Below are 27,571 nucleotides of genomic sequence, written 5' to 3'. Positions count from 1 at the left end.
TGACTGAAGACTTACAGAAAGCTCAGTCATCTTTATTACTTCTGTTTCTTGTTGTGTTCTTTTACCTCAGATTTATTTGGAAAGTTTTTGTCCTGGAAAAATACATGAAACACATTTTATTTATACCCAACTACACACACACACACACGCGCAAGCCCCAACAGACTGTCACAGACTGTTACAGTGTTATTTCATGCACTAAGACAAAGTGATACCAAGACACACACACACACACAGACACACACACACACACACACACACACACACACACTCTCACTCAAGACACCTCCATGACACTGACACTGTCATTACCACCATCCCACTGACAAATGTACAGTGACATACACACCCACACACACACTCTGCCCTTGTCCTGGGAAACATTCACACATGCAATTAATGAAGCCCACACACACACACACACACACTTCATATACTTATCTCTCTGCTCGAGCTGAGTGCATCGATCAGCTTTGAATGTGTGTAGTTACTGTAATTATGAGTGTATTTTGACAATGCATGTGTGTGTGTGTGTATGTGTGTGTGAGAGTGTTTTGGCATTCATTAATCTCATTTCTAAACAGTGGAATCTGGCTTTCGATGTAGGTTTTCATTCAAGAATTGCCCAAAATGCTGCCCAGAACATTATTGTTGTGTTCAGTAATATTTCAGTGTTTTGAACAGAAAGGGAGCGACGTGCTGAGATCTCATTCCCTGAACTTTACCCTGCAGATTTACTGGACAAAGGTGGGGTTTCACCGGTCATTCTATAATCGTACTAATGAATTAATAAATGGACTGAGCCTACAATTACTGTCTGTGAGCAGCTGAGTGCCTGTAATCGTGCGTCTGACCCTGTGAAAGGGCGACTCGCCCGCTGACAGTCGCGTCGCCGTTTATTTGAAAGCTTTTTGAAAGTAAAACGCCGGCGCAGAGTGAGTGGACGATTGCGCAGTTAGGGCGACCGTCCGGTTTGGGGACTCAGTGTCTGTGCCAGCTGAGTAACACAGCGAGACCGCTCTGCTGTTTTTTCTCTGGCTCCAGAGTGAAGTGTTTTATGTCTTATCAGCTCCAACCATGTGCTTCATCCTCCCATCCATTCCTCTCTACGTGTCACTCCTTTCAGGCCATCCTCACTCGTTCTCCCTTTACCTCTGCCTTTCTTTTTTCCTTTTATTGTTTGTCTTTATCTCTCTTTCACACTTTTTCCTCTCTGTCTGTGCTCCTTCTCCCTAAAGCCACCTCTTTGTATTCTGATCTGTCCTCTCATCTTTCCTGCATCAGACACGCAGCATCCCCTCACTCCTTTCACCTACTTCTCATTCCCGTGTCCTCCTTCTCTTTTCCTTTCCGCCTGCTGATTTCTACTCCCATGTCCACCCTCCCGTCTTATCTGCTCCTTTGTGTCCTCGCGTGGACTCATGATGCATGATGCATGCAGGTAACACATAAACACAGCCGTTTGGTCCCAGCAATACACACACACAGAAATCCAGCACGCACACAAATCGACGCACAGCACCGTAACCATTACTAAGTTCACATTGAGACAAAAGCATCTGGTGCATACTGATAACCGAACCTCGGGAAGATTTAAAAGTGAAGCGGCGCCACTGCAGGCACTGTGTGTGTGTGTGTGTGTGTGTGTGTGTGTGTGTGTGTGTGTGTGTGTGTGTGTGTGTGTGTGTGTGTGTGTGTGTGTGTGTGTGTGTGTGTGTGTGTGTGTGTGTGTGTGTGTGTGTGTGTGTGTGTGTGTGTCTGTGTGTGTGTGTGTGTGAGAGTCTAAATTCAATACAACTCGAACAAAGTGGCCAGCTCTTATTTCAAACACTTGAGCCCCTGATAAGTTAAACTTGAGGGTAATTTGTCTCTTTTAATATAATTGATGGAGGCGATTCTCCAGATTGAGAACCAAACAATTTTAGTTGAAAAGCCTAAAGAGCATTTTTTTTTCTCCATGCAGGGTCACTGATGAATAATTGATGCATTCACCCATGGAGAAATGTTGTCTAGGTAACAACTGCTACCAGCCGATCACAGTTAACCCTGTCTGTATTTGAAGTTCTATCACTACCAGATTCACTCCTCAGTCTTATCATGTATTAAATGTTTGTAGTGTGAATAAGCAGGCGGTACACATGCTCAAGCTCAGATAGAATAACTGTGTGTGACAATGATACAGGCAGAGTAAAGGAGCAGGACTTAAGTTGTCCCCCATCATCATCTGCTTTGGTGGACATGCGAGGACGCAAAGGGCTTGCATGGATTATGACTGATTAAATGTTTTCTCCTCCTTTCTTCAGAAGTCTCCGGGAAGCACTTTGAGTTGCAGTAATGTATGAAAAGTGTTGCACGAATTGGTTAGTTTGATTTTGTTTGGGGTTCTGACTCACCATCTAAGGACGTGCAGCGATTCAGAGACATTTCAGTACAGATTCCATTCCCTAAAGCTCCTTAAGACTAAGTTGCATATTCATAACAATGAAGAAAAAGGGGATGTGCATTGAAAAACTGGTGATCACGGTCAAGGCAATAATCTGTTCAGTCTCATCGTTGAGAAACCACATTATGGCTCACACTGCATAATCACTGTGGGGGGTGTAAATGAGATATAATGAATAGGTCACAGCTCTGTTCCTTCTTTAAAATGACTTCAAGCTCTGCCACAAACATGATTCTCCTCTTGATGCCTCTTGTTTTGTGTGATTTTATTGTTTTTTTCCCGCCATTTATTAACGCTGTAGTTCATGTAGAGTCGGTTGGAATTTACGCCCTGGGACCATATGTCTGTGATAATGAGATTTTAGAGGAAATGTTTTTATGAGTTGACACTGAGCAAAAACGCTGCAGGTGCCTGTGCTTGATAACGGTCACGTAGTCGGATCATTTGCATTGCTTTGGTCTCCCTCTTCTCTCACTTGTGACATATAAGCAGATTTTCTGTTGACGCCTTTACTGTAAACTAATTTTTCTTTTTTTGTAATTCAGTTTTTTTCATTGCAAATTCTATTCTATGAATTTGCAAGAAAATTCATCCGCTGTTTTGTTGAAAGATGCATTTCTCAACATTAACCACAGCGATGTATCTGTAGTATTGGGTAACTCCTACATGTGTGTACATTTAGATACTTAATTCCTCCTAAGTGCTTTTAGAAAACGCATTGAATAAGAATCCAGCATCTCATGATTCAACTTTAATCATATTGAATAATGTCCCTTCCTGCCTGCTTCTGAACCGGGTTTGCTTTCAGTGCAATTCAATTTCCTGAAATGAATATTGCTCCGTTGATTGTATCCAACTTTGTGTCAACTTTGACTTTATTACTCGTCTGAACCCTTTTAAACCATGTGTCTGAAATCCTCTCTGATTAAATTCTACTGTGTTTGCATTGTGAATCAATTTCCTCAATGCAGAATTCATTCCAAATGCAATTATTGGGTTTTACGATCTTCATAAACTGTTTTCATAGCTCGGGAGTGTTGGATGTTACAAAGGCCTCTTTGATTAATTACATGAGATTAGTCTTTGATTAAAAGGCGGTTGATAGGGTTTTAATAGGCTTGGTTTCAGCTGGATTACCGGGCGAGCTGCCTCAGGCGTCATGTTATAACTCACTGCTGCTGATGGATGTGCCGTCACTCACACTCACTGTGTGTATGGGCCTGCTTTTCTGTGACCGTGTGTGTGTTTTTGTCATTTCCCCCTCACATCTCCCGAGGTCACTTTGACCCGATCTTTGTTCAGCGCATGCCTAAACAACAGTTGTACCACTCTGTGACACACTTCCCAGGTACTTCCCTGTATTTTTCCTTCAGGTACTTTTTCTCTTCTCAGAGGTGGTGTGTTTGAGAGTGTGTGTGAGTCAGGTGCAGGTCCCACGAGAGGCATGTGGAGCCAGATCGAACTGTAAAACAGGCACAACACTCGAAACCGGGTGGGGGGGGGGTGTTTTGCTAGATGTTCCTATCAAGGCTTTTTTTCTTTTTGTGATTACTTGAAAGATGTTTATAATCTGAATTCTGCCTGCATCCTTGCATCGGTGCATTTCCACAGAGCTGTACCCTCCTGTGTGTGATTTAAAGAAGCAATACATGCCCCTTTTATAATGTAGAGGTTATAGCCCAATATGTTTCCTTATTCCCTGGTAGAGCGTTGAAGACAAACAATGATCGATCTGCTTTAAAAGCTTCAATAGCTTCAGTTTGATATGAATGATGGCGGCTGTGATGTTCCTCCAAACACTCGTCTGCTTGTACGCTGCCTTTGCAGGAGGGGCCCTACGTGATGCTGAAGAAGAACTGGGAGCTGTATGAGGGCAATGACCAGTTTGAAGGATACTGTGTGGACCTGGCCTCAGAGATCGCCAAGCACATCGGGATCAAGTACAAGATCTCCATCGTGCCTGATGGGAAGTACGGAGCCAGAGACCCCGAGACAAAGATATGGAACGGAATGGTTGGAGAGCTCGTCTATGGGGTGAGAATGCAAAATATGAGAAGATGCTTTCAAATATTGTTACCAGTGTAATTAGAATATTGAAATTGGGGACTTATTATCATCGATCTAAACTTGATAACCCAATAATCCATACAGGCGACGTGTGAGATGAATCGATACCTACTTGTCGCAGTATTTGAATGTAACATTCTTTCTAAAGCTCAAATTTCCTGCTGGGTATTAGATCCAGTTATCGGTGACTTTGACTTTGACTGAGCCTGTTTTGTTTAAGCCAACGTGAAGGATCTCTGCAGAGCTGCTGCTGCGTGCGAACACTCTTCTCCTTGAGAACGTAGAAAGTCGACACTAACTCCTGCTCAGTGGTTTTTCTGAAGCTTTTCTCCAACATTGCCGACACGTGGGAGGCAATATCACAAAAGTGAGAGTGGAGAATTAATTAACCTCCAGAATCCGCGGAGGAAGGTGACTCAGCTGAACCGCTGCACTGACTAATCAGGCTTTATTTGTTCCCGTCATCCCTTCAGATGACTCCTCTGACATTTCTCCTTTTGATTTGTTGCCTCTGGGTCTCCTGTGCACTCTGTTAATTCCTTGTCTCCTCACCGTCCCTCTCTGGTTGTGTACTTCTCTCTGCGATCTGCAACTCTCATTCATTTCATCTCTTTCTGTGATGCATTGTGGGTTTTATGTCCCTCTGGCCCATCCTGGCCTGTTTTCTTTCCATATCATCTCTGATACGTCCTCATATCTTTTTTTCACCTCCTCCCGCTCTCCCGTTTTAATTCCTTTTTTGCAGCTTTTCAGAAAATAAATGATGTTTTTGACTTCTTCTTCTATAGAATGTGTTTGAGAGACCTTCATTTGACTGATTAATACTCCAGTAGGGTTACTGGCATGCTTATGAATTATAAACACACACACACACACACACACACACACACACACACCTTCAACCATTTCCTTCCTTATTCCTCCTTTCCTTGTTCATTTCATTGTTAGACCTCTTATATATTCCTCTTCATCCTTTGCTGTGCTTACCTGCCTTCTTCAGTTTTATCATCTCTGTTCATTTTCCTTTCCTCTCAGACTCTCATTCCGATTGCATAATGCAAGTACAGGTACAATTGCGATATGACTCAACTAAGCACTTACTCCGCTTCCCGCCTCCTCCTTCTTTTTTCTCAGAAAGCTGAAATTGCCGTGGCCCCGCTCACCATCACCCTGGTGAGAGAGGAGGTGATCGACTTCTCCAAACCCTTCATGTCCCTGGGAATCTCCATCATGATTAAAAAGCCCCAGAAGTCCAAACCCGGTGTTTTCTCCTTCCTGGACCCACTGGCGTACGAAATCTGGATGTGCATAGTGTTTGCTTATATTGGCGTCAGCGTGGTTCTGTTTTTGGTGAGTGGTGAGGATTGAGACATTGTGTTGTGTGGTGCAGGCCTGAATCAACTGGTTTGCCATAGGACTAAGAGTTTGTTTACCTGTTTAAGCCTCCTGGAATTATGATGTATCACTATTATTGTAATTGTTGCTGTTGCTGTTGTTGTTTTTAAATGAAACATTTTTGGGTCCTAGGTGAGTCGTTTCAGTCCATATGAGTGGCACGCTGAGGAACCAGAGGAGGGAACCACAGAGCTGGGCCCCACAGACCAACCGCCCAATGAGTTTGGCATCTTCAACTCTCTATGGTTTTCACTTGGAGCCTTCATGCAGCAGGGTTGCGACATCTCACCGCGGTAAGGGAAAGTGTGTGTGTGTGTGTGTGTGTGTGTGTGTGTGTGTGTGTGTGTGTGTGTGTGTGTGTGTGTGTGTGTGTGTGTGTGTGTGTGTGTGTGTGTGTGTGTGTGTGAAGCACTTGAGTATTCTCTCTGGTTTCAGGCATAGACACTTGTGCATCAGACAGAGAGTAAGAAATAGGGTTTGAGTGTGTTTGTGTGTGTGTGGGGCTGGAGGCGTGTGTGTATCCTCCTGCCTGTGATGGTAGAGGGCTGTAAGCAGAAGGCTGTGGCGATTCATAATTCAGAAGATCCGAATCTCCTTTCTTCGACATGTTCTTGCCTCACCAGTAGACGGGTCGGTCCGGTGCCACCACGTGTTACCGTGGCACCCAGGCTGTGAACAAATACACACATTCACACAAACATGCACACCAGGAGCTTAAGGAAACACCTGCACACAGCCCAGCAACGTCCATATGCTTGTGCTACGGCCGACGGTTTAGCAGGTTGGTAGGTGCGTATGAATGTTTGATGCACACTGAGGGGGGGGGGGGGAGTCCAGCTGTATTTTTAGAATATTTATAAGAATATGGGCATTTTATAATTGATAACCTGAGAATGCAGTTTAGTGAAATATTCATGTCCATCGTCTTGTGGACCTTTAGGGAGCAAATGGAAAGAGAAAAGGAACAGCAGAAACAAAAGATGGAGGAAAGACGCAGATGATGGGTGTGTGTGTGTGTGTGTGTGTGTGTGTGTGTGTGTGTGTGTGTGTGTGTGTGTGTGTGTGTGTGTGTGTGGAAATGGCATTGAGTGCAATTGATTAACGTGAACTCGGACACACTCGTCTCACTTCAGAGCCGGAGACGGACAACATGCACATAAAAGTTAGAAGCTATGTTGGTTCAGTTATGGTTGTATACTTTACTACACTTTGGTTCACTCGCTCTCTCACTCTCCCAAACAAACTGCTGCCATCGCCCCCGTGATTGTTAAAAGTTTATAACAAAACAAATCACCGACTCTCCTGTTTGTGTTTAAACAGTGTATCCACGGTAACGGAGAGCAGTAAAACTCCAGCCTGACGCTAAACTATCCAATAGTTTCTCAAGTAGTTGCTTTGCTTAACTTTTCCTTCTTAAATGAGAGATTATTCGAGACGGAAACGCAGCTGTCACGTCCCCCCCCCATTGCTTTTCTTCATCTGGGCTTTGACGCCTTCATCCGGCGTGATGGACGCGTGGGGCGCAGTGTGTGGTGCAACACAAGTGAGGGACGGGAATAGAGGATATGTGCCGCGAAGCAAATGTCTACTTCCACTTAGTTCCCATTAAGTGCCAGCGGGTTGCAGACGGTGTAATAAGTGCCGACGTCTTCCTCTGAAAGCCTGTAGGTGTGAAGGTTTACGTGGAAGAAATGGGTCTGTAGGACTTAAAGTATAGATGGAGAGGGATTTAGAAGATCAAGAGAGATTTGATAACACATTCCACCGCCACGCTTAGAAAATAGTCTGGATGGCGGTGTCAACAGAGCGACCGTTCGTCCGTTCGTCCGCCCTTCCTCCTATCGAAGAGGAAATGTTTCTGTAACAGCCGCCTGAACTCGAGAAAAAAGAGAGAAATTATTCCGTCTCATTGGATCGCTGAAGTAGGACTCTGAGACCTGGAATGTATTGTGGTATTTGCAATCGATGATGAATTGACTTTGACAACTCGACGCCTGAACCGCTTCTGGATTCAACGACTACAAACTAGCCGCTCACACTCATATAAGCCTTGGATCGCATTTTTCTCACACACACACACGCTTTCTCTAATATTCCCACTGCATCCTCATTAGCATTTTATTCATTTTGCCCACTTTACTTCTTTCATCTCCTCATTTGCTCCTCTGCCCTTTCCTTTCACACTTCCATCCATCTCTCTCTCTCACTCTCCTCTCCTCTGTCCTCCTCTGCCCCCCACACCTGTCGTCTCCCACTGCTCCTTTTAGTTGGACTGACGGGCTAATTTGAGCCCCCAACACACGAAAATGACACTCACACACGGACACACACGCAATAAGATTGCGTGAAGCTTGGGGTCATCCTTTAAATCAGCATCCCCGCCGCTTTCCATACAACGCAGCTCTTCTATAGGCCCGGCTCACTGCAGTCATAAATGCCAGATTCCCTATCTAAGAGAGGAAAAATCTCACACTTAGATCAGCGATGCCCTTCTCTAAAAAGCAATGCACACATCCCGTTCCCTGTCCGACACACAGGGACTATAACGCATCTACAGCAGCAAGTATTAAATCCAGCCGTATGTGGACGGCGTGCGCTGCGTTCCCAGGTTTCTCTCCCAGATCAGATTGATGTACGCTCGCTGCAGATTTGGCTCGGGCTTTGGCACGCAACCCTCTGGCCGCGTACACAACAGAGCCCTGTGCTTACTTATCATTTCTGCCAAAACAGAGCGCACAGTAGCCAAAGTAGTCTAAAGCATTCTTCAGAAAGGAGCAGACCTGGGGCTGGAGGATGAAGTCATAGCAGCACACAGTAATGTCAAAGGCGGCGATATAAGCAGTGATTGAAGATACCAGAGTGACCTTTAATGCCCCGTGTGCTCATTAGATAGATATTAATCAGAGCACAAGGTCGACCAAATGTTAGTGAGCAGTATTTGAGAAGGTAAGCACACATTTCATCGCACAATATAATGAATCTACGAGTCTTGACCCCTTTACACACACCAGAGTGCTGAAATCTTAGTTTGGTCAGTGTGTCGGGAGGTAGAGCGCTGCTACGGACCTTTAAAACTGAATCACACTTTCCTGACACATTTAGTGTGAGCGTATACTTCCCTGTCTTACATCCTTACGTCCCTACGTTCCATTTCAACGCCCTGGATGAATCCTCGCCGATAAAGTGCGATCAAACTACACCGAGCATGCAGAATGTGACGTATGATCTATTTTTACAGCTCTCCGACAATAAATTCAGTAGATTTCAAAATAAAACTACTTTCTCTCTACCCTTTTTCTTCCTCTTCTTCTTCTTGTAGTGGGTTATTGGAGTGTGAGCGTCCAGGCGTCTCCGCTGAGAGGAGATTTTTTGTTTCTCAGGCTTACACTTTGACTTTTGCACACAGCCCCGGCTCAACCTCACCTGTGTGTGCGGTGAGAGCATCCCGCCGGTGTACTTGTTGTTTGTTCCGGTTCTTTAAAACCCTCCAAAGCAAATCCGCAGGGTCTCAATTACAGCAGATAACACTTTTCTATGTGCGCGTCTCGATTTAGGTCAGCAAGATTCTTCAGATCCTTCAGGAACGCCGCTAATTGCACTACAGCAGTCGGTGTCAATCGCGTGCATTTTCTTTTCGGTGATGCGTTCTTTCCCCCGCGACAGATTGTGCGACCTGCTATTCCCAGACGCGTTAGCCGACTTGTTAATTTATGCCATTTGCACTTCTCTCTCCCATCCGCAAATATCGGGAAAAGAAATAGATAAATATCACACTTGTGTCATTCATCGCACTGAGCCGATCCTGAAAGTGCCACTTAAACCGGAACATTACATCATCCTGCCATTACCAGCCACTTTCTTTGCACACCGACGACATCATAATGGAGGAGTTTATATGTAAATGACCTGCATGTTATTCCCCTGTAGGCCCGGCCTTTGTTTGACGGATGGATATTCATGTTGGCAGACGGGGGGGGGGGGGGGGGGCGTGCAGGTATTCTCCGCTGCGTAATGGTTATTTCTTTACTCTCACCGCTTGTGTGTGTGTTTGTCCTGACCGTGAGGAAGCGGCGCTCTTGTTCGGGTAGTTTCTCACACGCTGGCTTTCATCCTGACACTTGTATTCTCTGTGGTTCCTCAGCAGGGATCACAGCATCGAGGTTGACATTTAAGAGAACAGAGGAGACGGAGGCAGCGTCTCCAGGAAGGGGGGTTTTGTTCCCCTTTTTCGTCTACTTAATGTGTGTGTGTGTGTGTGTGTGTGTGTGTCTGCAGACTGCTTAGTCACATCTGTGTCTTGACTCTCATAAAGTACACATCTCTTCTGTCTTAGATGTGCGTGTCTGTGTGGTTGTCCAGGTGTTAAACTGGGTGACAGAGTTTATGTACAGTGTGTGTTTGTGTGTGTTTGTGCGTGTGTGGGTGTGTGTATGTGTGCGTTGGGCTGACATAGTGCATTGTCCATTGGTATTCTGTGTGTGTCCCTTGCTCCCTGCTGCAGTCATCTCTGCAGTCTGAGAGAAACACTATAAAACACACACACACACTGGATCTCTCTCTCTCTCTCTCTCTCTCTCTCTCTCTCTCTCTCTCTCTCCTGCTGACGCTTTTTTGCTGTTTGGATCTTTCCGTTTTTGCTTTTCTGCACCTTCTTTGCTTTCCTCTCCTCTCCTCCGTCTCTCCTTTTCATCCTTCTCCCATTCTGTCTCTCTCTCTGAGCGTGTTGGCGTCTGGCCCTGCTGATTTGTAGCCTAATCATTGACATAAATGATTGACATTTCCGAAGCAAGGCACATACTGGCGTCCTTACCATAGTGCAGTCTCTCTCTCCCTCTCTCCCTCTCTCTCTCTCTCTCTCTCTCTCTCTCTCTCTCTCTCTTTCTCTCTCCCTCTCTCCCTCCTCCTCTCTCTCTCTTGCATGCGCACACTCGCTCTATTACACACATAACTGTCTTTCAAACAAAGATTTGCAATTCTGCCCTCCAGCCAGGTAGATGTTAATAGGTAGGAAATGAGCTGGGCATACACACACACACACACACACACACACACACACACACACACACACACACACACACACACTGGCTTACATTCCCAGGGTGACCTTGGGACGGCTCTTTCACCACCTGCCTGTCATTTTTCAACCTCGGCGTCTGTGTTTGTGTGATGGTTGGCGGCCAAGTGGCAACAGAAAGGCCGGGTGGAGGGATGGAGGGATGACAGACGTGTAGGAGGGATTCTTGATGCGTAGATGAAGAAATGGTTGAAAGATGCAGCACAGAGAGAGAGAGAGAGAGAGAGAGAGAGAGAGGTGAACCGAGTGTCTCACAGGGATTGAATCTGACAGTCAATAAACCTCTGAAATTACAGCTTCTTCTCCTGTGTGTGTGTGTGTGTGTGTGTGTGTGTGTGTGTGTGTGTGGACATACATGCATCTCTACTTCTAGGCGGGTGGGGGGGGGGGGCACATGTGTCCTTGGCATTTGTTGTTGTGTGTGTGTGTGTGTGTGTGTGTGTGTGTGTGTGTGTGGCTGCTAGGTGTGTTGTTGAATAGTTAATAGCAGAAACAGATCCAGCTAATGGCCGACAAACTAACTACTGACTAATTAATGATTGGCCTCAAGGTCAAAAGTCCACACACACAGGTCACTGGATGGTTTGTGGAGGTCACCAGTGATAGTTTCTAGAAATCTCTCTCTCTCTCTCTCTCTCTCTCTCGCTCTCTCCCCACCCCCCTCTTTCTCTGCCTCCCCCCCCTCTCCCTCTCTCTTATCTTCATCTCTTATTATCCCTTTTACAGTTTGATTTGATTTGCTTCTACTCTTCACTATCTACCTGCTCCACCTGATCTTTAATCTCTTAATCGGATTTTGTGTCCTGCCCCCCTCGTCCCCCCCTCCCTCCCTCCCTCCCTCCCCTCCTCCCTCTCAGTATAGATTCTTATCAGTCTCCCCTTTCTTTCCTTCATTGTTTGTAAACCAAAAACGGACTCGTCACCGCCCAAGTGTGAAGTCAAATCAGGCCCGACACTAACAGAGCGCCTCGGTTATCTGAGATTAGAAGAATCTGATTTGTTCCCAAGTAGAAGCCTGGGTTCACTGTTGGTTTGGTTTTGTTTTATGTTTAAATCCCTTGTTTGTACTTCACTCTTTTCATGAAGTCGACCATTGTCCTGTTTGCAGTCACATGTTCTGATTTTTCCAATATACTAATGCAAACACGCGTGTGCATACAAAGGCACAAAGGTAAAACATGATAAACAAAACACATTTATTGGGCAAAAAAACAATAAGAAGACACTTTTATTATGTTGAGAAGTGTGAGGCTGTGGGCGTTTGATATTCAATCCTGTAACCTAAGCTTTATTCTGTACTTCATGATAGATACTGATCTGTACTCTGATACTTTACTGTTTAACACCGTCTAGATTTACACACATAATTCAGTTTAGAGTTTGAAAACTTCCTCCAAATCCACTTATTATCTTTATTGTGTAATCCCCTCTATATTGTTTGATGAACACACACTCGCTCCCAGATGGTTTGATGTAAATTTAGCCGCCAGACAGTTTGATTTGTGTCAAACTTGAAATCGAATCAGGGACTCAAACGTTACTGTGATGTTTAGATCACTTTACACAAACGGCTGAGGGAGGATCCTGCACCTTTTGCACCTTGGCAACCTTTGCACCCTTGTGAGATCGTGACACACAAGTATGTTTACAGGTACGCTGTAGTCCCATGTGGTGTGTGTGTGTGTGTGTGTGTGTGTGTGTGTGTGTGTGTGTGTGTGTGCTGTGAAGAGGGCAGAAACGCGGCTAACTGGAGTGTATCATTTCCATGCTGGGGTCAATCCGTTGATGCCGGCTATTGTTTATGATCATTCCAGTGTACATGATGTTTGAATAAATACATTTGTTAACTTTAATCAGAGTAGAATTGGACGCACTGGCTCCACTCGCATCCCTTCCACGTCGTTAAATTCACTTATAAATGCAGGATTACAAGTACAACAACACACACACACAATGGTCGCAAACGCTCTGAAAACATTTGCATAATCACGTCTGGATCAGTGAGAAATCGGGAGAGAGAGAGGAACAATGTGTGTGTCGGTGTGTATGTCTGATTAGCTGTGCGCGTGTGGAAGTGTCACCGTTAATCTACGCCTGTGCGTGTGTAAATAGGCCCACTTTGTGTTGTCGTTGCCCGGTGTGTGTGTGTTGGTTTGTTGTGGCAGTTGCATCAACAGGCTTTTCTGTTTGTATTGTTGTGATCTTGTCTGGTTTTAAAATTGTTTGGCAGCAAAGAGCGTAATCTGAATAAATTGGGGGATTGAGCTATAGGAGTGCAAATACACATTTCTCACACACACACACGCACACACACACAGAGAGAAAGGGGGGAGTAAACAGCATGTCATTAATCTTTCGCACAGAGACTTGGGGAGGCAATCTGTTGGCTATCATAGATGATACATGATCCAGTGTGGAATGACTCGCCTGTTGCATACCAACACACACACACACACATATATATAGGCATATTCACACGCGGCTGTCACCTCAACACTCCCACGCGCACATACAGGCACACACGCACACCTACACACACATGCTAGCACCTGAATGAAGCATGCTTTATCACCCCGTATGTATTCCCGCTTCTTGTTCCTTCCAAGGCCAAACGTTCATTCACCCATACTCTCTCTCTCGCTCGCTCGCTCGCTCTCGCTCCCACACAAACACACACACACACACACACACACACACACACACACACACGTGAATCAAGGGCAGCACATTTAGACGAAGGTAGACATGTTGTTAATCATGTTGTTTTGCTTTCCTTTGACGGCTGATTGTCTTTCATGCCCTCTAAATTATAGAAGCTATTCAGCTGGTGTGTGTTCGATTAAAGACTCCAATCTGCCACTTATGATGTCACGTCCTGGTCCTTTAATGAAGTACTGCTGCAGTGCCTGAGGGGGGGTTGGTTTCCATGGCTGTAGTCTTTATTTGTCTTGCATTTCTAACAGCACATATAAAGCAGAAACAGCCCTCTCCTGCCTATCACAGTCAGGTCATAAACAGATCATTAGTTTGTGTTTACGTGCATTAGAATAATCTGACATTAATCCCACTTTTTGGCAGTAAAGTGATTCCGAATGCGTCGCACAAGCAAGGAAGGAGGGATTAACACAATCGTTGTTCACAGGTGGATTTCTGCTGGTGAACCCTGATTATTCTGTCATGTCTGTGCCTAATTTAGCCTCCTAAATGCCTTTTCAGTGTGTGTGCGGTTACATTGGAGGAAGCCAAAGGGTCGGCGCTCGTACTGCCAACCCAAACGGAGCAAAGTGGCAATGATCTTCCTGTTCTGCCCTCAGAGGTGGAGACGGCGTGCTAGTTATCGCTCACTGTTGTTGCTGCAGAGCGCTAGATTTGTTTTGGGCGCCGAGCTCACACACACACACACTAAATTAGCATTAGCTATTAGAAATGCTGTTGCAATAGACTGCTACCAAGATCCTCAGCTCAGAACTGCACCTGAGATATCGTGGCTCAAGTATTTGTAAAGATATTCTAACATATACTGCTCTGGGTTGTGATAGGAAACAACCTTTATTTTTATATTTTCAAATAGGAAAATATTGTCCATAAATTTCAAAATCCTGCCATTGGATAAAAATCAGCCTCATGTTTCCATCTGAAGTATTTCAAACTCTGACAATCACTGTTAAATTACATAAATATCCGAGAAATTAACTAATTTATAGAGAACACGCAGCCGCTGAAGAAATTTGTTTACAGTTGTGTCAACGTCTCTTCCGCCATCTTGGTTGTGAGTGTATTTACCTGCACTTACACTTATTTTCCACTAGGTAGCGACCTGTGGTGTTTCCAATTAGTGTCCACTACCGGTCCACTGTAGTGTTCAGGAAGCAGGAAGGCTTTGCCACCATGGTTTAATGTAACAGGATCAGTTTCAGTGCATGCCTGCCCTCTGAAACACTCCGCTAAACCAAAGCCTAACAACTCTTCTATCCAGTCTATCACACTTTATGCCTACAGATAAACAGATCAATGCCACAAGGACACACACTATAAATTTGCAAGTGTGTGTATGTGTGTGTGTGATTCTTCGTCATCGTGCCCTTGGCTTTCTCTTCCTCTTCCCATTTCTGTTATTTTTCTTTCCTTCCCGGTTACCTTTGCCCTTTGCTCTTCCTGTATCCCTTCACCCCGATTCCCCTGATTTCCCTTTGTTTCGTTTCCCCTCCATCTCCCTTTCCCTCCCTCCTTCCACCTGACTGATATCTCTTCTTCCCTGGGTGTGGGTGTGGATGTGGAGACTCCTCTGATAGGTTGTTGCTGTTGTAGCTCCTTCAGAGGCAGCAGGCAGCTCTTATCTCACTATAAATAATGAACATACTTTCATGTTTATACAAAATAATGAGAAATGATGGTTCCTCCTTAAGAAGTGCAGGATGACAGGCACTACATGGTCCTGTGAGAGTGTGTGTGTGCGCTCCATAAGGCGGCGATTTATGCCGAGTCAGGCGTCACTGCACCGCTCAGCGCTCACACTCATTTTTCTCCCTCTCCCCTCAACCTTGCACTCCATAAAACCCTGCACACCCTTAAAAAATCACAGCTTTTTCCAGCCGGTCCAACTCCTCATTATTTAAGCAAAGGGACAGGAAATGAGGTGATGATGTAACCGTGTAACTGAGAGTGTGCACGACTGGAAGTGGCCTTGAGCTGAGAGCGAGACTCCATCCTATACTCTATAAAAAATATGCTTATTTTAGACATTAAGCAGAACTAAACACACCATTTGTCTACAGAGTTCTTCTGTCTGGAAATGGTTCAATGTCTGTCAGTTCCACATGTGATTCAGAGTGAGCAGTGTCGCCGCGGAGAGTCAAATAAAAGGGCACGATGGTTTACACACTCCCCTGTAAGGCGCAGATCAGAGATCAGGGTGCGTGAAGAGAAGGCGGTGTGTTTTTGGAGCGACTGACAGGTTCCGTCCAAAAGGGAGGTTTCGGCTACACTCTGATAATTCGATAAGCAAAACAACAATGGCTGATAGGGCGGGGGAGTGGAGTCAAATCAGAAATGTCAAGAAGGCATTTGAAGTTTGACATTCAGCACAGATTAGCCTTTTTACTGCGGCGACGCTCCTCCACCCAACACACCGCTTTTAGAGCCCTTTTTGTGTCGTTTTGTGTGTTTTCCTGTTGCACTTTGAAGGTAAACAGAACATTTTACGACCTCTCTCTCTCTCTCTCTCTCTCTCTCTCGCTCTCTCTTAACTCGGTGGAAACAATTACATGCAAACAAAATGAATTGCCACTTACTTTGACGCTCCTCTTCGCTACAGGGAGACAAAGGCAGTTAACGTGGAGAGAGAGAGAGGGAGGAAAATAGGAGGGAGGGAGGGGGGCGAGAGAGATTTAGGGCCCTCTGTGGACAATCGGGTTTCGCGCTTTGCTATTGTGTCCAATTGGTTCGGACGTGTAAAGCCGATAACTTCGGGCCGCACGGTCACTTTTCAGCTCCTCCAGCGCCGCCCGTCCTTGTTATTGGATGTTGTGCTGCCTATCTCTCTCTCTCTGTCTTTTTCTTATATCCAATTTATCCCTTTTAATATTAACTCCGTCCCTGCATCTCCTCTCTCTCTCTCTCTCCCTCTCTCTTCCTACCCCGTCCCTTGTATTCGCTCTCTGCAGGTCTCTGTCCGGACGTATTGTCGGTGGTGTGTGGTGGTTCTTTACCCTAATCATCATCTCGTCTTACACAGCCAACCTGGCTGCCTTCCTCACGGTGGAGAGGATGGTGTCGCCCATAGAGAGCGCAGAGGACCTGGCCAAGCAGACGGAGATAGCCTACGGGACGCTGGACTCCGGCTCCACTAAAGAGTTCTTCAGGGTATGAAGTCACCGGCGCCCTCCTGCTCATTTACTCGATTTCTTCGGGGAGGTTTGAGAGTCCTGCCGAGCCGAGACGGCGGAGTGGCCGGGGCGTCAGTCTCTCAGCCCCGGGCTCACATTATATTTTGGGCTGATTACAGCTTTAATGCGGACTTCACAACTGATTGGGCCACAGCCGAGCCGGTCTATTCCACTGTGATCCAATTGCTTTTGACAGTCGGGAGATAAGAATCAAACAGTGTGCTGCGTTTACTGAGGCTCGTTTTTTTTTGTTCTTTTGACACAGTTACAGCTTTCATCCCTGATTAAGATTCATTTTAATGAGCTTTGGGAGGGGGGGGTTAGGTTGAAAACTGTCTGAAAACAGCTAAGACAAATGTGGAGCGTGAGGGATTAGCCTGTGTGAGCGTCTCAGGATAAATGCTGTGCTAATGGTGATTTCATTTGTGTTCATTTCTCCAAGCTTTGCCGCCTTTGCTCGAGTGGAGTGTTTTGCCGGAGCACACTGACACAAATCATAACCTATCTGTGATTAAGCGGCGCCGTTCATTATACCCTCCGTCTTTTCTACACATTTTTCACACTCGGCACATCTTGAGTCAGCTGGTTCAGTCTGAAAATGTGGATCTGACTCATCCGGGTCAGGAGAGGTCTGGGAGGTTACGTTCCAATCACTCGACTCTGTTTCCACGCTCGTTCAAAGTTACATTATTTCAGTCGTAATGAGTGTGTGTGAGGTTACAGCGCTTCTCCTCCCCTGTGGCAGCCGTGGCCTCTGGTGGACATGAGAACACCTACAAGGACATGTCCCACTTGTGTTCACGATAAGGGAACACACATTTGGGGTTAAGGGGTTGTGTAGCATCACTTTACAACTACACACACACCTGCTCTCACCTAGAGGAGGACGTAGATGAGGACAGGCACTCTCTGTACTCAACACCAGGCTGCTCCAACCTAACACGGCTATAACTATTACTATTACTTATTATTAAATCGATTAAAACCCTGCCAACGATACCAACTACTGTTTGCCGCCGCCAGTAATAAATCAAGCAGCTGCAGACGCAACTAAATCGTTGAATAAATATTAAGCTATCTGAATAAAATATAGATTTGTAAAAGCAGAAAGCGGCGGAGCGGAGCCGGAGAGAAGGCGCTAAGGGCCGAGCGGAGACGTGGAGTGGTTTCTCCCTCTGACCCCTGCACACCCACGCGCTCTGAGATTACACTAATAAGCTCACACACACACCGACACATCTGCATATCACACATCGTCACGGCGGTGGAGTGGAGTGTTGTGTGCTCGTGCGTCGGGCTTGGACTGTAAACGCCACTTTACAATTGGGCTAGGTTGAGATAGGCATTAGTGTATTTGAGGACGTGTGTGTGTCTGTGTCCGTGTGTGTGTGTGTGTGTGTGTGAAGCAGACAGTTTGTGCTCCTGTGAGCGGCTCTGGCATCATCAACATAACGAGCGGGCTGAAATCTGTGGAGGGTGAAAAAGCAATTTACTCTCCCACAGCTGAGGGGGATTCGCCATCACCATTAATTATCTGTGCGAGTGTGTGTGCGTGTGTGTGTTGTGTTGTCAATGTGTGCCTACATGTACATTTTTCTGTGCATCCAGGCATGCATGTATGCATATTCAACCGCATATACGCATATGTGTGTGTATAACGATTGTGTGCGAGCGCCTGTGTGTCTGGGTGTGTCGGTGTGTGTGTGTGTGTGTGTGTGTGTGTGTCTGACACTGTTCTGCACGCTATGGACGCCTGAAGGTGACATGCTGCATCCATTTCCTCCTTCACACTCTCACTCATTGTTAAACAATCTGAGAAGTGTCGCACCATATTGTCAAATACCTGCTCACACAATTTGCAAGGTACACAAAAGTACACACACACACACACACTTTGCTGGGAGCAGAAAGAGAATTATGGTGCATAGAAGATGAGAAATGATGGATGAACAGATGTCTGGACTGGATTATAGAGGGCGGAATTAAAGAGTGAAGAAGAAGAAGAAGGACGTGGGTATGGGGGTGTGAGGAAGAGGAAGAGGATGGAGGCGAGTGGCGTTCTTACAGATGTGACGGAATCTAGCAGATAGAGAGAGAAATAAAGAATAAAGGGAGACAGAGCGTGAATACAGGAGGGAGGAGGGGTGAGACTGAGTGACATTATTATGGGATAGGTGTCCGTCATGCACCGGTGGCACACTTGCGCACGCGCACACACATACACACACACACACACACACACACACACACACACAGCTCAGACTCTGGTTTTAGTGGCCGTGGCTCATGGCTTTCAGAGCAACAGAATAATTCTTTATGACCAGGAGAGAAAGAGAGGGATTAAAGCCGAGGCTCGCCAAGGACGACAGTTTGACTTCTCTGCTTATTTTCATTCTTGAGTACACACAGTCCACACACACACACACACACACACATAAACATGCAGTGCGACCAATGCTCTGCTTCAGTTATGCGACAGCGTAATCGTGTAAACGCAATGAGAGTCATTGAACAGCGAACAGGCTTTTCCTCTCCTGGCGTCATGTGTTCATATCTCATACAGGCAGTGAATGCATCTCAGTGAGCCGGGGCGTAGATCTGAATCGGATCAGTGGTCAGGGAGGCGGCTGTAGATGTAATGCATGGATATATAGAGGATAATGCACACACTGAACGCCATCATCTCCATCAGAAGCAGGAGTGCAAAAGGCTGCAATGTTTTATCTGGAGGCATTTTTGTGAATTTGAAGTGTCTCTACGTCTCTAAGTCTCTACGTCTCTAAGTCTCATCCTCCACAGATCACCACAAACCATCATCTCTCTGACCTCTGCTTTTGTCTTCTCGCTCTCCCGCCCCCTCAGAGGTCCAAAATAGCCGTGTACGAGAAGATGTGGTCCTACATGAAGTCGGCCGAGCCCACGGTGTTCACCAAAACCACGGCGGAGGGCGTGGCCAGAGTTCGCAAGTCCAAGGGGAAGTACGCCTTCCTCCTGGAGTCCACCATGAACGAGTACACGGAGCAGCGCAAGCCGTGCGACACCATGAAAGTGGGCGGGAACCTGGACTCCAAAGGATACGGGATCGCCACCCCGAAAGGCTCACAGTTAAGGTGGGTGGAATAGTGTAACAACAGGAAACAGTAACAGAGTCTGGTTACTGTACTGTTGCTACGATACTCCACCTACCCTGCTGTGCCTTTGATTCTACGACAACGTTAATCTATCGCTGCTGTCTGATGAAAACACACACACGCACACACACACATAACGTAAAGGAACTGATTTACACACACCGGAATATGATTGACTCTCACAAATTTGGCGCCAATCTAAATTTAAATCCGGCAAAAGCAGCCAAAGGTTTTCACCCAGCAGCAGTGATACGGGCGAGTGTGTGGAGTGATGATGTCATTTCATCTCCATCTCTTCATTTCTTTGCGTTTCTCCATCCCTGGCGTCTCCTTGTCCGCCCCACCTCAGCACTTGTCCGTCCCCGTCTCACGCTGTGCGTCCTGTGCTCATCCGTCCCCCTTTTTGACCGTTTCTTCCTCTCCTTCCTCTCCTTCCTCTCCTTCCTCTTCCTCCTTTTCTGTTTTTTTTGTCTTTCACTCATCCCGTCTCTCCGCAGGGCCGCCACGCAGGTAAACGCTGTCCATCTGTGTGTCGTCTCGCTGTCTTGTGTCTGTGTCTTTGTCGTTCCTGTTATCCACAGAGATTGTCGTGAATGATGATGATGATGATAATGTTGATGATGATGATGATGATGATATTTATGAAGTGTCACCCGGGGGCGGAGCAGAACACCTGACTGCTGCCACTAAACCCAGAGCCACAAGGGGGAATTTATAGAGGAACAGGAAACAGGAAGTAGAGGGGCCTTACCAGTGGGGGAAACTAGAAACTAAACATATAAGCACACACACACATACACACACCGAGTGACATATAATTGTGAAAATATCAATCCACTTCATTGAATCGAGCCAAATTCAAAGCCAAAGTCCAGATGTGACCAACGGTTCATTTCAAAGAATGAGTGAAAGTGAGCATGTGTGCGATCATTATGGAGGAAAAGAATGAGAAATGGCTCTGGAACATTCCCACCTCGCTCCTCCTTCAGCGGAACTCTTCATCCTTTGTTGGAATCTTGGCCAGACGCTTTGTCTGGCGTTGTAGCCTCGTAGTAACGATAAGCAGCTGTTGGAGAAGAGCAGGACCGTGTGATTTCTCTTCTCTTGCTCCATCGCTTATGTACGGCAAACAAACAAAAAGACACTAAAGCCGAAGCGCACGGTTCTCGGTCCTGTCCTATAACTTTCCCCTGTGTGAGGCGCAAACAAGACCCTGACCCCCAAACTCCTCCCCCTCTCCCCCTCTAGTTGCCACCGGTGACTCCTACCGTTTCAGACCAGGGTTTCTCCGTTTTACGAGGGAAAAGTGACAGACAGCGGTGGGATATGTCTCCTTCCTAAAGCCCCCCGTGACTCATTCCCGAGACTATCCACGGCTGTCTCTGGCTTCTCTCAACCAGCGGTGAACCCGAGCACGTGTCAGGTGGTCCTGCTCTCCCCCCCCCCCCCCCCCCCCCCCCCTGCACTGCACTGAGCTTACAGCTAAACTCGGCTCAGGATGTTTTGATAAGGAGGAATAATAATGCAGTGTTGTTTAGGATCACTGATAGGAATGATTACATCTGAAGTATGCACTAGTTTTATTGTTGATATGTCGATGGATATGTTGCCTGACTGTTGATTGAATATGTTTGAACTGTTTTCATCCACTCCTGTTTTGTTTATTTTGGATTAGTCGTGTCTTGTAGTCCCATCCTAGAGAACACTGTCTCTCTCTGCGTCTCAACATGCAGCACATTATCCTCACACACACTAAATGAGCTATATGTAGCTATAAGTAATACCCAAAACAAGTTAGAGGTCATTTATCAGGACAAATCATAAATGGACTCATCGCGCCGCCATCCCTTCAAACACAAAGCTTTTTTTTTTTCGTATTTTCGCAAGTTTCCCTGGCGACCTTCCAGTCTTGGCCTCCCTCGTCTCCCTCTTCTGTTCTTCTAACCTTCACTCTCCAATCCCAACACAAGCACACAACACACACAGTGAGCGCAGTGGATTTATCGGTGTGTTTGGCTCAATTGATTACAGCATCAAAGAAAGTCAAGGTAAACACCATGAGCCGCAGCCAAAATGGACAATAACAGAAAACAATGTCGGAGTCTCGCCGGTGTTTTCCAAGTTTACAAGTTAAAGTTGAACACCACTGCTAATACACCAGATTCAAAAGACGTGAAAGATTTTAAACGCTTTGGAACCGTTTCTCATCTCAAACAAACAAACAAACAATCCAGATGATGCGTTGAAGTGCAAAGCTTCTGCATTCACGAGCGACAATGTATTGTTGACAAGTCCAAATTGAAGAACAAACAAGCAAACACAGACAGTGCGGAGAGAAAACCTCCCTGCTGTTTAACAAGCAAAGACTTTCACATATAAATGTAGCAAACTAGGAAAACATTCAACAAAACAATCCAGGGTTCTGAGCACATAATGACACCCGATTATACCAAATGATAAAAAAGTACAAAAACTAGCAAATTAAAGTGAACAAATGGCTGCTTGGAGGGAAGCTGTGCTGTAATATTTCTACAGGAGTCCTCCACCATAACTAAATGTGATCCCACCCCTCACTTAATAAACATGGCAGATCTAAAGGGCTTAGCTGAATACATATGCACCAACAGCATGAGCGCCTGATATTTAGCCTGCTGTCCCTCAATTTAGTTTGGAGGTCAATCCCTTCAGGGGTGTGAACAGGAGGGCTGTAAAAAGAAATTGACACACACAAACACACACACACACACACACACACACACACACACGGAGCAGGAGGAAGCAAAGAGCCGCAGCAGGAAAGAACAGGAGCACCATCAGCAGGCAGCAGAAACCTGCTTAACATACCAACACACTGACACTTAGTGTGGTGCATCCTGTTTGTACATGAGAGACAGAACTGATGTATGACTGAAATATCCTTTAATATCATAACAAACACACACAAGCCAAACAAATGTTGTACATTAGCAGGAGAGAAAGGAGGAGAGAGCGTTGTCTGGGGTGCATCATTCCCCACTAACCCCTCTGCTTTCCCCTCTCTGGTCCCTTCCCTCCTTCTTTCCCTCCCCCGTCCTCCTTCTGGCTGTGGTCCCCCGTCCATCTTGTCTTGTCTGTCCATCCATCCTCTGCTCTGACCAATCTATCTTATCTGTCCCTCCTTTTATTTGAAGAAATGCGGTCAACCTGGCCGTGCTAAAGCTCAACGAGCAGGGCCTGTTGGACAAATTGAAAAACAAGTGGTGGTATGACAAAGGCGAATGTGGCAGCGGGGGAGGGGACTCCAAGGTTAGCCCTCTCTGTCTGCCCACCCCACCACTAAGGGGCAAGGGGCCGCCCGCTGACCGAGCGGTCTGCGGCGGCCCCCCGCTCTCTGAGATGTAACGCACGCATCTGCCCTGGCAAACAAGTCAAGCAGCTCACAGGCAGGTGGCAAAAGTGACGTCCATGAATGTCTCCTGAGACTCTGCAGCCTGGAAGCTCGGCGTCATAACGTTGCATCTGATGTCAGCGGTGTGTGTGGCTTTTTCTATAAAAAGGCTCAGACCCAGTGACAAAGATGCAACTCAGCTTGTTGAATCTCCTCAGACAAGCTGTCCCTCAAATTAAAAATCTACGGAAGTACCCTCATTAAAGGGCCGAAGCATTTTCAGACTGGAATCATAATCCAAAAGGCATTTGATCATTTGATACTTCAGTGCTGCCTACAAAAAGACAATATATCAAATTCGTCCACTTTTGCTGGAGAGTAAGAGCATGGAAAAGGGATTCGGAGTTGGAAAGAGAGAGGAGAGCAAGTGCTGTCAAGGCAGTAATATTCGCCCCCTAGTGGCAGCTCTGGGGAGAGCAGCAGGAATCGTGAGACAGAAGAGCATGAAACAGTGAGACAGGAGAGGAGGAGAGGAGCCGGGCTAAGTGTGTGGTTCGTGTAGATGGGAGGTGAAACACGTTCTAAATTGTTTAAAGGGAAACCAAAGCCAGAGTGAAACTGTAGCTCATGGATTCTTTGAGGCTCCAATCGACTTCAGGCAGAGAGGAGGATGAATAATTGATAGAGGCCGAATGAAGTGAGAAGCTAAGGTTTCCTCCATCTTTCGTATTCTACAGGATTTCTACAGGAGTATTTAGAACACTCAGCCGTTCAGTTCCAAAAGGACGACATGCACGATTGATGACTCTCAGTCCGACGTCTAACTTTGAGCACAGAGAGATTTACTAGGGAAGGGAAGCAGGATCACGTCTCTAACAAGGTTGCAGCTAAACTCTGGCCTCCGAAAGGTACAAGAGTTTGTTAGATCGACCCGGGTCTAAGTCACTCTCCCAGTGGTAGCACAGAGCCGGCCCCGGGGCCAATAGTCCTGACTTAACACTACTTGCCTCTGGTTGGATACAGGGGTCAGCTGGGGCAGCATGGGTGTGTTACCTGATGTGACAAAGGGGGGTCCCACTCATATGTCTGTAGCTCGCCTTAGCTCCTCGCTCCCCCCAAGCCCCTTCCGAACGAGCGTACACACATGTACTCAGTGGGATCCCTGCTAGGTCACTGAGATATGAGCAAACAAAAAAAGGAACAATGTGATTTCTATGTGACTGAACTTATGTGACATACTCTAATAACATAAAATAACATGACCTATGATGTTATTTATGTTATTTTTACACGCGAAGAACCCCGGTAAACCTTGCAGTTTTGAAACTGAGCGAAGCAGGCGTCTTAGACAAACTGAAAAACAAATGGTGGTATGACAAGGGAGAGTGTGGACCCAAGGACTCTGGAAGTAAGGTCAGTCTCACGCTGCTGCGGCCCACAGAACGCTAGCCTGATCATCCTGAATTACGCTCCAGATTACTCAGAAATGACTCTAGTAGCAAATTTTACACACCATCTCAGTCTCCATTATACTGAAGTGTCAGTTAAGTCATTCTCCTGCTGCATTACTCCTATCTGAAGGCCACATTACCTTAATATGCATCAGATTCTATTTTAAATTCCCATCTCCATTACAATTTGCAGTAGGATTATTATGCAAAATTGTCACGTTCATATTCTTTTCTGTTGATCTCACACACTAGCGCATTTATTCTTGACTTGATGCTCATCCAGCAGCTGAGGTTGCTTTCTTTCATAAAGCCTCATTTAAAGTAATGTTACACGCTTCTGGTCCTATTGAGCAAAGATTTGATATTGATTTCATATTTGTGTTGTTGATCAGACGCACATTCTTATGATTCTGATGTTTACACTATAGAAGGATGGTGTAGGTGTTTAGGATACTGGAGCTTTAAAGTGGGATTGATACTGGAATGTAAATGTCATCAGCGCCCAGATAGAAGCCTGCAATGTGGTTGATTTAAAAACACTTACTATCTTATTTTGACTTGTTAAATTTGATATTCATTCAAGCTATGACATAATATTTCTAATGTAGCTGCACTGACTGTACTTGTGATGCTGTGTGTAGTATAATGTCTGTAGTCTTGATAGTAGATAGTATGTAGTGATTCTGTAGTCGTAACTGTAGCTGTCATGGTAACAGTAGACTGTAGTAATGGCTGTGTGTTATATCTGCACTACTTTAATACTTGAACGTATCTCAAAATGTGTTTTTCTCTCTGTCAATCTCCATTTCTGTGTCTAACCCTGTGGCCCCACTGTCTCCGTCTGCTTTCTCCCCTCCTTCCTCTTCCTTCCCCATCCTTCCTCTCCCTGTATCCATCCCCTCCTCCTCCTCCTCCCTGCTCCATCTCTTCATTTCACCCTTCCTCTCCCTCCCCAATCAACACTGCGCTCCTCCTCACACACCCACCCATACATCTCAATCACCATCACTATCTCCCATCCCTTTATGTCTCCCCTCGCTCGCCCATCCGCCCGCCCGCCCGCCTCTCTTCACCGCTGCCCCATCCGTCCTCCTCCTCTTCCTCACCACCCCGTACCCGTTCCCCCCCGACCCTCCAGGACAAATCGTCCCAGGCTCTGAGCCTGTCCAACGTGGCCGGGGTCTTCTACATCCTGGTGGGCGGCCTGGGCCTGGCCATGCTGGTGGCCCTGGTCGAGTTCTGCTACAAGTCGCGAGCCGAAGCCAAGCGCATGAAGGTGGACCTTAGCCCCCCCCACTGCCCCAGCCCCTCCCCCAGCACCCAGAATCTAGCCACTTATAGGGAGGGGTACAACGTGTACGGCTCCGAGGGGGTCAAGATATAGGGGTAGGACTTAGAGGCACCCATGTAGGTGGGGTAATGGTGGTGTTGATTATGGTGGTGGTGCTGTAGATTATTGTTTTTGTCCATGTAGTGGCTGTCGCAGCAGCCCCATACAACGCTGCTGTTCTCATTGTGGTGACGAGGATGCGGTCAAGCATTGTGGAACCAATGTAGCCTCTCATCCGTATGGTTTCCTCCCCCATGGTGAAATCTTATTGGGCTGATCGGTTTCACTGATTATTGATCGAACATTGTCCATAGATGATAGTTTTCTATTTGGTTTCTGCTCCCTTTATTGTTTATTTTCTTCTCTATGTCGCATTACTTCACCCCAGGCTAGATTGGGGTTAGGTTACCGTGACTACAGATTTGGTTCCATCGTCTTTGGCTGCAGATGATGATGATGATGATGATGATGATAATGGTGGTGATGATGACTATGATGGTGATGCTCTTGGCTGATGACTTGACTAGGCACCTGCATTGTTCTCTTCACTCAATCAAAGAAATTCTGATGAAGCAGGGATGCACAACTCTCCTCATCAGGGACGGTCAAAAGGTCACTGTCACCCTGAGACAAGGACATGAATGAACGCTGCTCGCTGCTCAAGTTAATTAATTTGGACTGATTGAAGGAAAATAGACTTTCTTCACAATCTTCACAATAGAGAATTCCTGATCTTTCGTAACAATTCTCCACAAATTCAACCAAATATTTTGCCAGTTATTCCCGTTTATCCGTGTTGGAGTAATTTGTTGGACAGACATGAAAGCAGCAACACACAGTAACACACTCGGCGCCTCTTGAGTGTGTTACTGCTGCACGCTAGCTTTGGATGTACACACACACACACACGCTTCTGTTTTCTAACACTCAGTGAAGTCAAGTGTGTGTGTACGTGTGTGTGTGTGTGTTATTAAAGAACTAAATGAAACGGCAAGCAGTGTTTAATTGCTTAGAATTTTGGTTCATAGGGACTCAACCTGCCGGAGTCATTAGAAGTTTAATTCATCATTAAATGGTGAAAGTCATTTAGCGGACAATATAGTGAATCTAGTTAAACAAATGGGGGTTAATGGATGTTTAAATTGATGATAGGTGCTTATGCTTTACATTTACAGTCCATGTAAGGGTAATTTGTTTAAATTGTAAGCAGTCACAGCAGATCAGTATTTACTCTTTTTCTGGTTCCTGTTCATTAGCGTGGCTTGTTTACATTTTTATATACGGAGCAACAGCCGAGCAGCAGATCGGAGTTGGAAACCAATCAGACTTCACCTCTCCCCTTATCTCTCTCGTGTTTGGTCTGTAACCTGGAGTTGTGCACCCCTGCCACAGACGGCCCAAACAGACTCACTTCAACCAACCTCTAAA

At 46.0% G+C, this 27,571-nt stretch overlaps 1 protein-coding gene across 8 annotated transcripts in view; it reads left to right on the top strand.

Moving 5' to 3' along the window:
• The window catches only part of gria4a (glutamate receptor, ionotropic, AMPA 4a), a 76,931-nt gene that overhangs the window by 45,982 nt on the left and 3,378 nt on the right, over positions 1 to 27,571 (top strand). Inside the window, exons 11-17 of one of the 8 annotated variants that reach the window (XM_076146447.1) lie at positions 4,271 to 4,456; positions 5,645 to 5,860; positions 6,038 to 6,198; positions 16,643 to 16,841; positions 19,727 to 19,974; positions 24,661 to 24,775; positions 25,952 to 26,089. In XM_076146447.1, coding sequence (XP_076002562.1) covers positions 4,271 to 4,456; positions 5,645 to 5,860; positions 6,038 to 6,198; positions 16,643 to 16,841; positions 19,727 to 19,974; positions 24,661 to 24,775; positions 25,952 to 26,089 — 1,263 coding nt within the window. Of the gene's footprint in view, positions 1 to 4,270; positions 4,478 to 5,644; positions 5,861 to 6,037; positions 6,199 to 16,642; positions 16,842 to 19,726; positions 19,975 to 23,165; positions 23,281 to 24,660; positions 24,776 to 25,951; positions 26,090 to 27,571 lie in introns of all 8 variants that reach the window. The other 7 variants (XM_076146446.1, XM_076146445.1, XM_076146444.1 and 4 more) reach the window with 7 other exon arrangements.

This window comes from Genypterus blacodes, unplaced genomic scaffold, assembly GCF_046128005.1.
Source record: "Genypterus blacodes isolate CSIRO-AG114 ecotype Tasmania unplaced genomic scaffold, CSIRO-AGI_Gbla_v1 ptg000032l_1, whole genome shotgun sequence".
Taxonomy (NCBI): domain Eukaryota; kingdom Metazoa; phylum Chordata; class Actinopteri; order Ophidiiformes; family Ophidiidae; genus Genypterus; species Genypterus blacodes.
Note: the sequence above shows the minus strand (reverse complement) of the source record. Positions and strands in the feature narration are given on the sequence as shown.